This window comes from Spea bombifrons, chromosome 2, assembly GCF_027358695.1.
Source record: "Spea bombifrons isolate aSpeBom1 chromosome 2, aSpeBom1.2.pri, whole genome shotgun sequence".
In the NCBI taxonomy this organism is placed as follows: Eukaryota; Metazoa; Chordata; class Amphibia; order Anura; family Pelobatidae; genus Spea; species Spea bombifrons.
The window spans coordinates 8,072,164-8,088,222 of record NC_071088.1 but is presented as its reverse complement, the minus strand read 5'-3'; the positions used below and the strand labels follow the sequence as shown (position 1 = coordinate 8,088,222).

At 41.1% G+C, this 16,059-nt stretch overlaps 1 protein-coding gene across 2 annotated transcripts; it reads left to right on the top strand.

Moving 5' to 3' along the window:
- Nucleotides 1-2,115: 2,115 nt before the first annotated feature.
- Nucleotides 2,116-10,598, top strand: CHAF1B (chromatin assembly factor 1 subunit B). Of its 2 annotated transcripts, none has more exons than XM_053456278.1 (14): nt 2,116-2,177; nt 3,311-3,434; nt 3,667-3,799; nt 4,132-4,249; nt 5,051-5,154; nt 5,237-5,333; nt 5,755-5,836; nt 6,875-6,968; nt 7,200-7,269; nt 7,807-7,895; nt 8,277-8,439; nt 8,752-9,186; nt 9,882-9,979; nt 10,442-10,598. In XM_053456278.1, the coding sequence occupies exons 2-14, from the start codon at nt 3,312-3,314 to the stop codon at nt 10,570-10,572; spliced, it is 1,737 nt and encodes a 578-aa protein (XP_053312253.1). In that variant the 5' UTR covers nt 2,116-2,177; nt 3,311; the 3' UTR covers nt 10,573-10,598. The 2 variants fall into 2 exon arrangements, with proteins under 2 accessions (XP_053312253.1, XP_053312252.1); XM_053456277.1 differs by having other exon boundaries at nt 8,274-8,439.
- Nucleotides 10,599-16,059: the final 5,461 nt, after the last annotated feature.

Sequence of the window (16,059 nt, the reverse complement as noted above, 5' to 3'; positions counted from 1 at the left end):
CTTTAAATTTTAGTGTTCGCTTACAAGTGCATGGGGGCGTTCTGCAGAATCCCCCCCTATGTCTTGGTCCTTTTCCCCACCTCCAGCACAGCTCCTGACATGTGATGCACTTTACTGCCAGGCATCTCTGGGGCCGCTCAGCAAATATTAATTCCAATGTGATTTTCACAAAGTCCCTTCTTATTCATTCAGTGTTCAGGGGGATTCCTATGACATCAGGGAGTGTCCCTTTAAGCAAATAAACCTTAACTAATCAATAACTTTTTTATTTGTTGCTCTGAAAACTTAAAGTGCTTCTAGTAAAATATGAAGGCACATTTTACATGATTAAAGAATTATTTCCAGGAACGTTTTGGAAACTGAGCATTACTAGCAGCATGTTTCTTACATTAATCAATGGAAACTCGCCTTTAAAAAATCCTTCCTTCTTCCCTTACCTCTAGTAGCTCAAATAATGAGGGACAAGAAGAAGAAGAGTGAAAAACACTTTTTTTTTTTTTTAATTATTTTGCAAGTGATAGGGCTTTTTCAAAACCATTTTTGTTTTCAAATCTGGTCATTCTGCCCCATGTATTATTTGGGACATCTTTGAAGAAGGTCAGTTCACTTTACCCAAACCAAGATGTCTGAAAACCAGACACTTCAGGATTATTTCAGATGCTGATATTTCCATTCTTGTAATTTAACTTTTCCAAGTTTGTGGTATTTTTTTATATTTTTTTTCCCCCACACATTGTAGGTATGAAGTTATAGTTCCTGGTCTATGTTGCTGTCAGACAGCACCAACCTATACAATTTACCCCATCAAATCATGCATTTTTGAAAACTAGACACCCCTTGAATATTTCAAATGGCGGTATTTTAACTCTTTCCATGTGCGGATTTTTGCGAAGATCCGTGGAGCGATCAGATGGGTCCCCTGCTGCAGATTTCCTTAATTACAGCAATACTGTTTGGGAAAAGAAAGTGATCTTATATTGCTTTCTTCACTTGTTTATACTCGTGACATGCCTGTCACGTCAACTGTCCTCAATGGGATGTTTTTCTGTGATGTGCCTTATGTGTCAATTGTCAAAGGGTTAACGGTCATCCAATGTTTTCAACGCAACGCCTATAAGTCCAAAAGAAATACCTGACAAACTAAAAAAATGACAGTGTAAAAAATATCCATAAACCGATCTGCACCCGGCGGCTTGAAAACGGCTGCTGCTTGCTCTAGCGTTTGTAAATATGCTCTGGAGTAGCTAGTGGCTGAACGCTAAATTACACTCACTATGTCGCAGGGGCAAAAGCGATACTTTTTGTCTTGTTTTGGATCCACTGAGTTCTGTTTCATTTAAAAGGGACTGCCCCTGAACATGTATTAATAGAGAGCCAAAGTTACATTTGAAGGGATTGTACGGCTATATGCATTAGAGTGCGGATGATGGATGGAATATCTGTTTAACTATTACGATATAAACCTCTTGCGCATGCCCAGTAGCACCCCAGTTGAAATCAAAGCAGCATGCGTCAGTGTTCGCTTATATGTGATAGGCTGCTGCCGCTCCCATTGAGTTCGATGAAAGCCCAGTTCCCATTGGCTGGAATAAAAGTTTTAATGAGAATGCGGAATAAGCGTACTGGGGTATGCCCCTTGTTTTCAGTAGCCACAGCTTCGCGAGGAATTACATGAGAAAGAGGAACTCCAATAACTGAAGAACGCCTGTGAACCCTGAGATACTCATACCCAGCAGACACTCTGAGGTCCTAGAAAATAGGGCATCAGGGGAGCAAAGGGGGAGAGGATTTGGGCTCCTAAGATGCACTGTTCGCTCTAAACCGGGAAGCTGGATGGTTTAGAGCAATCGCCAAAGAAACCGGCTGTGTAACTGTGGCAACCAAACTCAACACATCCTAATCAATTCTGAGCAGGACCCGCTGCTTCTGTAGTTGCGCTGCCTCCTCTCTGCCGCTAGGCGTCGCTGTTCCCGTGCGATACACACTGCCGAATCCCTACAGCAATTACCTTTCGTGGCCGCTGTGTGTCCTCCCCGCCGCCGGGTGTCGCTGTACGCTGCGGAGCACGGTTACTGGACTCGGTGGTGAATTCTGTGAGAGCAGGCTGATGAGGGGCGCGCGCGGGAAAGATCCCGGCAGTCAAACTACAGACAGACAGGAAGCCGGTGCCCTGCGAGGTAATAATTACTGCAATAATATAACTAGTAATATTACTGATCAACCGCAAGGCGGTTACAGCATAGCTGATCAATATCACCGGCCACCCCACGGCGGGGGTAATATATAGCACAGCCCGGGATTCCAGGGAGACTGCGATAGTATAGCTGCTTAATTTCACTGAGCATTTAATTACTGCTAACAATGATGGCTTTAAAGCTTATTGAGTGTATCCATCATAGTTTGGTTAATATTACCGACCATTGCAAAACACTATTATTACTTTTGGGTTTTTTTTATAGCGCCATTATATTCAGTAGCGCTGTACAATGGTACAGCATAAATACAGTTCACTATCACTGGTTACATTTACTGCTTATATGAAGGTACTAATACATGTTAATTATAATGAGCCTTTAATCACCCGGTAATTGTCTTTATATTTCATCAAACTGATGTGGTGCAGATTGGATCAAAAGCATATTATTTATTTAACACCCTTTGCTGATCATACACAGGTGGAAAGATGTATGGAAAGCCATTCTGGTGCAAAATTATAAAAAAAAAGTCTTATTACCATAGCAACTGGTTGGTTGCTATGAGGAAAATACTCCTTTTAAATCAACCATGACAAAGCTGAGGGTTTTGTGCATCATGCATTGAATTTATGGTAGGAGGGATCCCGTTGATCATACTTATACACCAGACTAATATAACACTAATAATAGATCAATATTAAAATGGATGGAGTTCTAGACAGTTACTATAGCAACAGGAATCATTTGTATAGTGCTAATGTTACAGCGTAGGAAAAAAAGTAACATCCCATTTCTAATAAAACATACTAATAAAGTTTTTCTAAAGTTATTAGAAACCATGTTTTTGGGTTATATTTCTGCGCAGTGTATCGATGGGGGGAAAAAAATACATTATTTGCCTTTAGTGCTTAAACCAGTCGTGGATTTATAGATACCATGTGGAGATAAACCGGTAACATCTGTAAGGCATAAATCTGAGAGCCGCTTACTAACATTCATTGTCGTCTGTGAGTTATCTGGCTGATCGTCGGCCCCGATGCCCCCGGGGATGGTGTTTTAGGAGCTTCCTTTGAATGTGACTTTGCGTTTAATCGATTTTTTTTTTTTTCTTGTAGAATGAAGGTTGTTACGTGTGAGATCGCCTGGCACAATAAGGAACCGGTGTACAGCGTAGACTTCCAGCATGGGACGGATAAAATGAACAGAATGGCCTCTGCAGGAGTGGACACTGCCGTGCGTGTGAGTGTGTGACTGCTTTGCCTATCAGAAAACAGTTTTTTTTTTATGTAGATCATGTCTTGTAGAATATAAGGAAAATGCCTTAAAATGCCTTTTTATGTTTTTGTTTAGTTTTTATTAAATTTAATCCGACCTGGATTATCCTACAATTAGGTTTGTAGGTCAGTTTTAGACACATTTCCCCAGATTTGCTGTTTTCACAAATGTTTTTCGTTTTCTTTTTCTTTGCTAGGTTTGGCGGATTGATAAAGATCCCGATGGGAAAGCTGTTGTAGAATTCCTAGCCAGCCTTGTGCGGCACACCAAAGCTGTCAACGTGGTTAGGTTTTCCCCGCATGGTGAAATCTTGGCGTCAGGGGGAGACGGTAAGTTTATGATGCATCTTGTTAATGATATATTGGTGTGTGCTATTCACAAGTACATTATCCAAATCCATTTTTAATAATGTTTAGTTTTTTTTAATACATTTCCTTAATAAAATAAAATAAACAACAACGTTGCTTTCCTATCAGATGTCACAAGAGGCAGATTCAAAACTGTCTGGAATTCTCACTCCTGTTATGCTAACCCTGCTTATTAATATTTACTAAATGTAGACATTCTAGGTTAGATTTGTGTAGAGTGATTTTTGCATAATCTCCACATTGTCATTGGAACAGTTCATTTTTACCCTCGCATACCTTTCTTTGACATACAGATGCTGCAATATTGTTGTGGAGACTCAACGAGAACAAAGAACCGGAACAATCTTGTTTCCAGGAGGGAGATGACGTTGCGCTCAACAAGGAGAACTGGACAGTGGTAAAAACGCTCAGGTATCTGTCTTTTCCACCTCCGGCAGTAGCCCGTTATAATGTCTGGTGCGTGAGGTCATACCGCCAACCACAGCCTGATGACCTCACTATAGTTGATGCACAAAAAACGCGTTAAGCTCACATACAATTCCATTTGAAATGTCCCACAGTATTATTAGGGTTTAATAGCATAATCATATAGCTAGATTTCCAACAAGAATTTGGCAAATACTTATTTTTATTTTCCTGTAAAATCTTGGGTATAATACACAAGAGCGGGAAGAGAGAGTTGCAGGGAAGTTGTGTTTTAGCTCCTTCACTATATTATGAAGGTCCAACTCCAGTGAGCTGCTAATGCGGTAAGAGTTTGGCTGGCCCTTTGTAATGTATATTTAAATCAGTAACATTTCGTCACTCTTCTAACCTATTGAATTATATGTTATAAAGGGCCACGTCAGTCTTCTTGTTGGAGAAATTTGCTGGGGATAGCCCTTCATAATGAATAGTAGAGTTAGGGAGTTGAAACCACAACTCGCTAGCAAATTCCCATATCAAATGAATAAACCATGTGTATGGGGGGGGGGTCCACTTGGCATGCCCACCAGGCCTAAAGGTTGCTAGCCCTCCCATTATAAAATGCACTACTCATTTAGGACCAAAGTTACAGGAAAACATTACATACCCCTAATTTAACGGTGAAAGGGAAATCTATACATCATTTTTGGTAATTGTTGTAATTTCTTGTTCCAGCTTTAAAATATTACTTGGTGTGTTCTTATTTCCGCGGTCTTTAAATGTGTCGTTTTTTTTTTTTGCATCCAGGGGTCATCTGGAGGATGTTTATGATATTTGTTGGACACAAGACAGTAATTTTATGGCATCGGCCTCTGTGGATAATACAGCAATTATGTGGGATGTTAATAAAGGTATGTCCCTTGTCTATGCCCTGTACCATGGCTGGTTATTATGGCACCATTAACATCTGCTAAATGTTAATGTGTCTTCCAGGACAGAAATTATCCATTTTCAATGAACACAAAAGCTACGTGCAGGGGGTTGCCTGGGATCCTCTCGGACAGTATATTGCAACTCTAAGCTGTGACCGGTAAGACCTTTCTGCAGCAATGTTGGAAAGATAACGTTTGCTGCTGAGATACCTGAATAATTATTTGTAATTCAGATATTCAAAAGAGATTGCGTTAATCACTTCTTACAGATTGTTCCTCCTCAGCTGTGTGGTTTTTTTTGTGGTTTTTTTTGTTTTGCTTTTTGAGGCCATGGATAAAGGAGGTTTTTTTTCTGCGCTGTCATGGATATTGATTTAAGATTAAAAAAATATGTCCCATTACCTAGATGATTTAAATCCCACTCAGATGGGATAAGAACAGAGTCATGATGGCAGGTTATATATTTATATAAAAAAGAAGTGTTACTGGTTCAGAGTTTTAAAGGTCCTGTTGGCTCGGCATTCCTTCGGCTGCTATGGTGGCTGCTATCAGTTCATGAATCTGCCCTTTTTCTTTTAGTGTTATGAGAGTGTACAAAACAGAAACCAAGAGAGTTGCATACAATGTTAGCAAGATGGCTTCAAATACGACAGAAGGAGAGGTTTGTAATTCTTAGATTTCATTTCACTTAATTCCACCAGAGCTTCCAGATGACTCCAGAAACACAGAATCTGAATCCAGATACAAGCCATTTGGCCTCTTTAGTCCATCCATTTCTCCTCATGTAAAGCTTTAAAGCCCGAACAGTTTGGATTGGTCTGGTCCCATAGATAGGATGGCTTTATGCCTATTCCGTGCATGTTTAAATTCTCTCACTTTATTAGCCTCCACCACTTCTGGTAGCCTCTGACCCTCTAGTTTTAAACCATGACCTCTTGTTCTAACATTTCTCCTCCATTCAAGTAAGCTTCCCTTCCGTACTTTGTAAAATCCCTTTGTGTGTAATTTTTTTTATTACAGCTCCCCTCTTGCTTCCAAGCCATCCTTATTACGATCCCTTTCATAATCATTCCTGATAAGTCCCCGTCCACTGAACTCTCCCCCAACTTGTCAAAATCCTTTTGGAGATGGGGTCTTCAGAACTTTACACAATAGTCTAGCTGAGGTCTGACCATAGATCTGTAATGTGGCAGAACCTCCTCCCTTTCCTAATACCTCCTCTACTGATGCCTCTCGCCATACAACCCAGCACACTGTGTGCTTTTTGGGGTTGCTTTATTGTATTGTCATCAGAAAATAATTACTCCAAAGTCCCTCTCTTCCGTCGGCACAGACAGAACAGTGTCTCAATGCTATATTCTGCCTTGGGATTTTTACAACCCTAGTGCATTATTTTACATTTATCAATGTTAAACTGCAGCTGCCACACATTCAACCATTCTTCTCATTTACTTAAATCACTTCCCATCTGACTTCTTCCAAACAATCCCCCCTCCCTCCCGGAACATCTACCCTTTTGTCTGAACCAAATGTGTCTGATCAGATTCTATGTTTCTATATTAGAATGTTTCCCCTAAATATATTAGAATGTTTCCTCTAAATAAAACTATGCGCATGTTTGGGGAGGGTAGAATATATATATAAAAAAATCCATACCTAGTTAATGGTTTTGTTTTAATGTTCTGTTATTTCTGCATAGGGTAAAACTTACCGAATGTATCATGACGACAGCATGAAGTCCTTCTTCAGGAGACTTGCTTTTACTCCAGATGGATCGCTGCTCCTCACTCCAGGTGAGTCATTTATTAAACTGGCAGAGTAAAGGCGATGACTTTCCAAATACTTTGTATAGTTAGTGATATATAAAGCATGGTGGGCTGTCCAGCACTATTAGGCACATGCATTTTGCATGTGTTCTCCCCATTACTTGCAGTTCAGTGTTGGCTTTTGCTACTTTTTTATCAAGAACCTGTATATATCATTTGTTTAACCCTTTCAGATTATTTCATGCTGTTTTTTTTCAGCTGGCTGCGTGGAGTCTGGAGATCTGTTAATTAACACCACTTATGTGTTTTCAAGAAAAAATCTAAGGAGGTGAGTTCTTTTTGCTCATGCGATCTTACAATTACGTCATCCTATTACCGTTAAAATAAATATATATCCAATCTCGTTGTTAGATGTGCTCTGATCCACAATCTGACCCTTTTCCGGCAAGATTTTTGTAACCCTCAAGCTGTTAAATTTGAGAAGCTCTGTTGGCATCTCTGATGGACCCCTCCCTGGTTGCTAATGAAAGGCACCGTGATCAGCAATGCAGGGCTAGTATAGAGCCTGCTTCTTGATCCTTTTGTGATCTGCTGCAGCAGGCAGGAGAAATGCCTCTTGTTTCGCCCTCTTCAAAAAAAACTTTATTAAGGACCCCTCCCCCCACCAGTAATGGCACCTCACCTGTGGCAGAAGCCCTACATAAAATTGTAAACATATTTTTTATATATTCATACTATGTGATGGGCTGTGCATATAAAGGTGTTAGAAAATATTGACTGTCCTCATGCAGTATATAGTAGTTCATTTGTAATTTGTTCATAATGTCTCATAATGTTTCTTTTCTCCCCTCTAATCCTCCATCAGGCCAATTGCTCACCTTCCTTGCCCAGAAAAAGCAACGCTGGCCGTCCGCTGCTGTCCCGTCTTCTATGAGTTGAGAAAATCAGTGAAAGGTATTTGACTGCCCGAGCACCCGCGCTGTCTGTGTTAGTTGAGGGCAAGGAACACGCTTACTACATGCTGGGTTTACTTCACTTATCCATTTTGCAGTGACACCTAAAGAGCGTTTCACATCCATCAGTTGGCAGCGTCAGGTATCCGCGCATGTGAGCGCTGCTTCCCAGTATGTTCCTCCCTAGAACTTGGGTTCAAGATTGAACTCAGGGGTGCCCTGTACTAGCCTGGCGAGAGAAACGGAAAGGGCTTTAGCAGCTCTCCAGACAGTTTGGACGTGGAGGTTGAGGGGGGGGGCTTTTTTATTTGTATATATTTTTTTTATTTTATAAAGAGCATGCCAAAAAACATTGTCATTTGTTTCCCTCCTCTACAAGCAGACGATTCTGGGCAGACGCCCCCACCAGGTCTCATCTGCCAGCCGTACCGCATGGTGTTCGCGGTGGCCTCCGAAGACTCTGTGCTCTTTTACGACACGCAGCAGCTGTTTCCCTTCGGTTACGTATCGAACGTTCACTATCACACGCTGAGTGATATCTCATGGTGCGTTAATCATGCCTTAACCAGAGGTCATTAATATATTCCCTCAGTGTAGTAGATTTTATACTCATATACAGCATGCATTTTTCCAATTTCAGTTAAATATAAATTGACTGTTTTAGGGAGCGTTTATCTTGCTGCCGCTCTCATAATCTACCTGTAGGATTTCGCTGCAATGGATCATGGGAAATGGAAGATAATTTACATGAAATACATTGACTATGCTTCTGGTGAAAGGCATTATGATTTATAAGCCGTTAGGGTTGCTCATTTTACTAAACTCTCAGTGTTTGTCATTCTTCTTGTGGATTACAGGTCCAAGGATGGGACTTTCTTGACCATCTCCTCCACAGATGGTTACTGCTCATTTGTATCGTTTGATGAGGGAGAACTTGGTGTTCCTCTAAAGGAGAAACCCGCATTGATAGTAAAGACGCCTTCTGTACTGGAAAAAAAAGTTAAAAAGTTCAAAAAGATGTCATCACCCTCTCAGCGTCTTGGAGACCTAACAACACCAAACAAAGCCGCAGAGCACTCCAACCCGTGCACACCTCTTAATATCAAACCGGTGGCTGCCTCTAATAATAAAGAACCCATCTCGACTCCAGTTGGCATTAAAATTATCCCTTCTACCCCCAACTCGGATGACAAGAAAAAACAAGAGGCAAGCAAGGTGGCACCCAGGAGAATTGTCCTAAATACTTTGGAAGCCTGGAGCAAACCCAGTAAACCCAGCACGCCCACACCAAGGTAACTGGTAAATTGGGCAATAAAGTCAATGCTTGAGGCTACCAGCATTCCATGTACTAAAATGATCTGTAATATAGGTGATATAAAATAAATGTTTTTAAAGGTTTTCGACCTCGCTCTAGTATCCAGCAAATCCAACATTCGGCTAAACTAAACCCAAAGGCAGCTGAAAGTGGCATTTTTACCCACGTCTGAAAATGTGTTCCTGGAGCTCTCTAGGTGCCAGCTACATGGAGATGATGTAGCTGGCATGCTGGGCTCAAACATTCTGTTTAAGGATCTCTCTACATATTGGCTCACCATCTCCCATCACCCTTAACCAGATTGGGAATTATGGGAGTTCTGGTCCACAAAACTGGATTGGCATAATTCTTGAATTCTACATATGTTGTGTACTGTCATGTATATGGACTTTTACATAGTAACGTAATATTAAAGTGACTCTCTTCCTGGTTCTACCTGCTGACTATCCTGCGAGCTTCTCATGCAACAAGAACTTGAGCTTCTTACTGGGGTACTTAGCTCTTCGAGATACGTAATAAAGCCCATGAGTTGAAGCTGCCTCTGTTCTGTTTGCTGGCTAGTTAGCTTGTCCGGCACATGTATAAGTAGGGTTTTTAGTGTTATGTTTTGATTGTATCAATTAAATGATCTTAATTTACATGTAAAACCTTTTTTTCCCTTTTGTGCGCCAGGAGAATCAGCTTAGTTCCTGTGAAGACAAATACTTCAAGTTCTGAGCAGACCAGCCCAGTTTCTACATCGCCCCCCTCCGAAGCTGCCAGCACCAGTGGTTAGTATCCACTCGCCTCAAAGGGATGCACTTTTTTTTTTTTTCTAGGGTAGCTTAAGAACCAAAAAATAAATACCAAAGAACCCAGAAATAATAGGAGTTAATTAGAAGCAGAATTTATCTTTAAGTTGTCAAACAGAAATACCTGCACTCCCTGTCCATATATTTGAATCTGCTGTGGTCTAGTCCAGTGTTGTGGATATCTACTTATTATGATGGTCAGATCTTCTTTTTAAAATTACAAAGAAAATCTTACTGGTACTTAAGCCATAACAGAACTTACCGGCTCGCAGCGCTCCACATCTTGACGTGGAGACCCCCATAGCAATACAGACTTTTACATGGGAGGTCAGATGCTATGAAAACAGCCATGTGATATCTTTAGAAGGTATATAGGCTAGCTCTCAAAGGCAGGTTTTTTTTTTTTTACTCGGTTAATCGCTATATGCCTCTTTTTTTCAGAAAATAATTTATCAAGCGATGACAATTGTAAACCTCCAGAATCAAAACGTAAAAGGTCGACTTCCCCGCGTCTTCCCACCAACGAAAACAAGAGTGCTGACGGTTTCCTTAAACCTGTAACGACCATGTAAAAACATTGACTGATGGACCGTTTGACTACTTTTCTTCTGTTTCTTGTTTAATGCAAACCATGGCGCACGGGGAGAAATATGTCGCTAAATGTTATGCCGTCAAAAGCTACCCTCCCCCGCACAATCAGGAAAACATGCCTTATCTTAGTCTCCGACAACACGCCGGTTCCATACGGTCAGTACTTATGATTTGTCCAAAGCAAGCTCTATGTTGAGCATTACAGCGGCACCTTTTAGGTTATTTCTCTGCAAACCCGGCCACGTGGGCTACAACATGATTCCGGGGCAATATCTCTTCCATGTGGCTTAATACTCTTTATTAACCTGCCTTGGTTCACCAGTAATTAGCAAAAATGTAGATAATTAAATTTTCACAGGTACAACTAGCACCTCGGCACATTCAGCCGTCGTGGGCGCTGCCGTCTTGAGCAGAGTTTGTGATGTTGGCTGACTATTCCCCGGAAGATGGTGTTCTGGTACCCGGCCAAGTAGACAGAGCGGGATGTAGTTCAGTATTTCAGGTTATTTTTGCCAGTAGTATCCACATCACCGTACCGTAAACGTGATAAAAATAATATATATATATTAAGGCGGTATTGGATATTGTTGAATTCTAGTTACGAGCGTGGTGATGGACCAAAGACGCTTAAAGATTAGTTATATCTCATTTGAATTTTTGTTCAAACGTTCTAGTTGAAGTTTTCATTCTGAGATCCTTTCCGAGTCCAGGTGGCGTGTAAAATACACGTACACGTTCATTACATGGCTGGCTTCGTATGGGGGGGATTAAAGGTGCAGTGCCCTTCTAACAGCCGCCGGCCTCTTGGGACGTCGGGTCGTCTGCCTGTTCCACATGATCTGGATTCCTGTTATATCATCGGCTTTGCATTTTTTTAGCACATGCCAATTATAATTTGTTTATATGTATTTTATTGTAACAAATTTGATTTAAATGTACAGTTTCAACGTGACCATAAATTTCAATGATTTAGTGACGTTTTCTTTAGACAAAAAATTTGAAAAAATAAAGTTCTTTATTAAAATTTCATTTGTTCCGTTCTGAGACATGACGGTGCATGCTTTGGTACTTTCATTCTTGCTTGAGATAGATCCGTCCGCGCTGTATCCCAGAGGTGTGAGGCGTAACGTTACCCATAAATATATTTCCCATGCTTTGCGGCGGGCGATGAAATGGGCAAAATGTCCTTGCGCACAGATCTAGCTCTGAGAATGAAGCCTTCAGTGAAGTTCTCTTGTTGATTGTGAACTTGCCAGCTGCGGTTGAATTTTCTTCAATGAGGAATTGTCTTGTTGGGAGGCGTTAATGAATTCACACAGCGCCGGCTTTATGGTGGGAAACTGCCTGGGGCAGAATAATTAAATGCAAATTAAGCCTGTAATCTGCATATTTGTTTGCCTCGGGCTATCTACAGGAAACGGGTCCGTGCCACTTTCACCTACATGAACGAGAATAAACATTAAATGGCAAATGTTACCCAGAAGAAGAGGCGTTTCTCCCTGTTTCTTGGGGTACAAAAAAACGGGCACACTGGATGGGCTGAATGGATCTGATCTGCCATCAAATTCTGTTTCTATGACCACTTAATAGGGAAAAAATATTTTTCAATATGAGCATAACCCCCAGCGCTGTATACAGTAATTTTGTTCAGCAGTGGCCTGGTTTTATTTCATTTTGTTTCAATAAACTCTTTATCTAGAGGCCGCCATTGTTGTCAGTTGTGACATTTGGGGTGGCTTTCCCTGCTCAATCACCACACTGAGCTGATGCTTTATGGTAATGATAATGAAGTCTCTTCCTCCTTAATTAGTCGGAGTCTGGCTGGGCGATTAAGACTGAGCCGTTCTGTTGTTTACCACAGGCAGTCAGGATGTTTGTCTAGCATATAGGGTTAAGAACTACAACCCATACAAATAGTTAATATGCGGCTACCTGAAATAATTATATTAATATATAGGTGTGTTTAAATAAAGAAAAAGAAAATGCATTTTTCATCTGCCAATAGCAATAAAAACAGTTGAAGCTCCCCTTAAAAATCTTTTTGGGTGTTCCTAAAATCTGTGGGGTGTTTTAACCGCCAATGTCCGATAGGTGTCACCGGTGCAGCACATTCCATTAGGAAACCGATTGGCAGATTAAAGGCCTTTTTATGCTGTAAATACGGTAGTCCTGTAAATACGGTAGTCCTACCGATATTCTGCTAACATTTTTATATTCACTCCGGTTTTCTTTGGCTGCAGCATTTTCCACATCTGGAGAAGGAGACTTTACTCGCTAATTACTGAACGGAACCACCTGCCACGTGTCCATGCAAAAACCTCGCCAGTTAGGAGGTCAGTTTTTAAAAAAATAATTTCATTTGTTTTAACTTTTTACCCCAAATAAATACAAGTATGGCATATACAGTTTGGATCGGTAGCTCTCTTATTCGCCTATCGCTTGCTGAGCATCCTGGGAGTTGTAGCTCTCAAACAACTGGTGTAACCTCAATGTTTCAAATAACCAGAGGGACACTTCTGTCTTATGGGGTGTGGTTACAGGTGTGGCTAGGGGGTGTGGTTACAGGTGTGGCTAGGGGGTGTGGTTACAGGTGTGGCTAGGGGGTGTGGTTACGTCAAGCTTTTTTATGCGACTTTGTTACTGTTTTTCTGTATTTATGCTGCTTGATTTATAAATGTGTTCTCTCTTGTTGCTATACTAGGGTGACCATGCCGCATTGTGCAGCGTTTCGGGATAGGATGGAGCTATATATAAAATTTGAGTTATCAAAATAGTAAGGGGTGAGTCTCTGTGATTGGTAAAACTTTTTTCCTATAGGGTCGTCTTATATTCAGGCTTTTTCTTTTTTTCATAAATTAATATTCAGATTTTGGGGGTCGTCTTGTAATCGAGCAAATACAGTACTTTAATATAGATTTTGCGTTGTTGGGCAGTATGGGGCATTATACCGTCCCTTTAACACTTCTGCATGAAGCTGCCAGCCAGCTCGTTGCTGAAGGTGATGGTGATTAATTTAACAGCCCCTCTTAGGAGAGATGACAGCTCAGAATTCAGGCGAGCTTCTGCCCTGCTGTCTGCGAAGTGCCGGCTGCCCCCAGCGGACGTGTAAATATTATATGATATTATAACATGCCCCCTTTGGTGATGCTTTCCCTTTAAGGGCCGTACAATAGGTTTACGTCGGCAGCTGGTTTTTGAAATGCCCGTTTCTGTGTAAATCGGTCGCTGGCGTTAAGGTTGTGGAGCGTCTGGCGCGGCTCTGAGATTTATTACGTGGCTGCAGAGCGTTCAGGAATAAAAATACCGTTCCTTTGAGCGATGCGCCATTTGTTTGTGCCAGTATAGCATGGAAGGATTGTGTGCGGATCGTGTTACCCCAGCACGGACCAAAGCCGCCTTTATAACCCCCGAAACAGCACATACCCCACCGTAATCTCTCACTGTACCAACGGGATTATAAATTACCTTATTACATCCTGAATGTGACAATATAAGCTCCTGCTAAACCATTACCGCTTACAAAGAGCCAACCGCACATAACCTGGCAGAGCGTGATGGGAGTTTTATTCCACGGGAAGACAATCCGCTTTCTATTTATTCCTCTGCATGGTCTGAAACTCAAAAGATTACAGAGCTCCCCAGCTGATGGGAGTTATGGGAGTTGGGATCCGCAGCGACAGAGCTGCCAGAATACTCGCATAGAATTTGGATTGCGTTAAAGGTGCGGTTCCACCGACACAAACATTTCTACTTAAAACGTTCCTGCCATGCAAAATACATTTTATTTATATATGTGCCACAAATAAAGAAGTCATTTGGCAAATTAACTTTATTTAGAAATATCTATCGATGCAGAATGTAAAAAGATGGTGGCGAGCAGAGGGCATCAGAAGAGGAAAGAGAGATAAATAGGAGATGAGGACTTTTTTAGGTAAAAAAAAGCGTAGGAGTAAGTAATGGCTGTAGGAGGCCAGAGGGGAAGGGAAAGAAAGTACATTTAAATAGGTAAATTACCAACATTCGGCCAAAAAGAGACAAAAATATGTCCCCAAAATATATATTTAGTAATAAATATTTAATGCAAATTTTTCTTTAACATATAATAAATACACCATATATAGAGAGAGAGGATATGTATGTGGTTTATGTGCCAATAAGCTAGCGTTTCTGTTTACTGCGACCATCTCAGCCGGGATACGGATCATCATCATTGTATAGACTGACCATTAAAAAAATAGAAACATTGTTCAGAGTGGTCACCTGCACTCTTGAGGACTACAACTACCATGATCCTCAGCCAGAAGGATTATAAGGTCTTGGAAGTTGTAGTCAGCTGCTGTTTGGCACCCAGGTCCGGACCGGCGATGACGAGACAGCCCAGGCGCTAAAAAGCCGGCAGTCCGGGCCTGTTGGCACCTACCTATAACTACAGTAAAACCATAACCGACCTGGCTTGCGGAGTAGAAAAATGTGTACTGTCCTCTGGCAATCGAATAGTTAAAAAAAAATCTGGTAATCTTAATTGGGTTTCATCCCTAAATTGAATTAACTCTTTGAATGCCAGGTGTGGCATTTTTCTTCAATGCCACCTTCAAGGCACTGAATGGTTAAACTGAAAGGTTACTCCGCAGCTGGTAGGAGATCCGTCGCCGGCTAACTGTGCCAACACGGCAACTACACGCTCATCGTACAAATCCCCGCGGCGTATAAATAATCTTTCCCTGACAAAACACGCGCATGTTCACGGGCTGTTATCAGCACTGATATTATCCATTATTATTATCCACTATTAGTCGCAGACAGCGGTATTTGTCAGCATCATAAATTTCTCTGTAAGTGGGATGACGCCACAGGAATACCTTGGTTTTGTGCCATTTAGTCAGTCCGTGCCCAGCGGACTAAATAAGCAGGACTGCGATTAAAGGTGCTGTTCCACTTACACAAAAAAGGTAATTGAACTCTCTGGTATTTTAAGTGAATAAACCTTTTCAGATCTGTTATTTTATTCTTTGTCCGAAGCCCGACTCTTATAAACCCGGAAGGCTTTTCACTTTCTATGGCAACAACCTATCAGTGCCTGCTTTTGTGGCAAAATGGAATGAGGCACATTTTTACATGAGTAGGCGGGACAGCAGCTTTAAGCGGACTGCATGTGAATTACCTGTTATTTTCATGAATTCTTTCCATAAATTTTTTTGTCTGAAAATAATTTTGCAAAAAACACTTATTATTCGGCAATAAATAATACGATTTAATGTTCCTGAAATATTTCTAATAAACCGTTCCGTGGATTACAAATTCTGAGCCAAAACCACTTTCTAGAAATTACCAAAATGACATTTTGTATTGTGATATATATCATGACATTATAATGGTAATCACATTGCAGAAGGCTTCATAATACCTCCCAACAGACCCGATGTAGCGGGACAGTCCCGGTTTTCAGGCACTGTCCCGCTGTCTGGTTA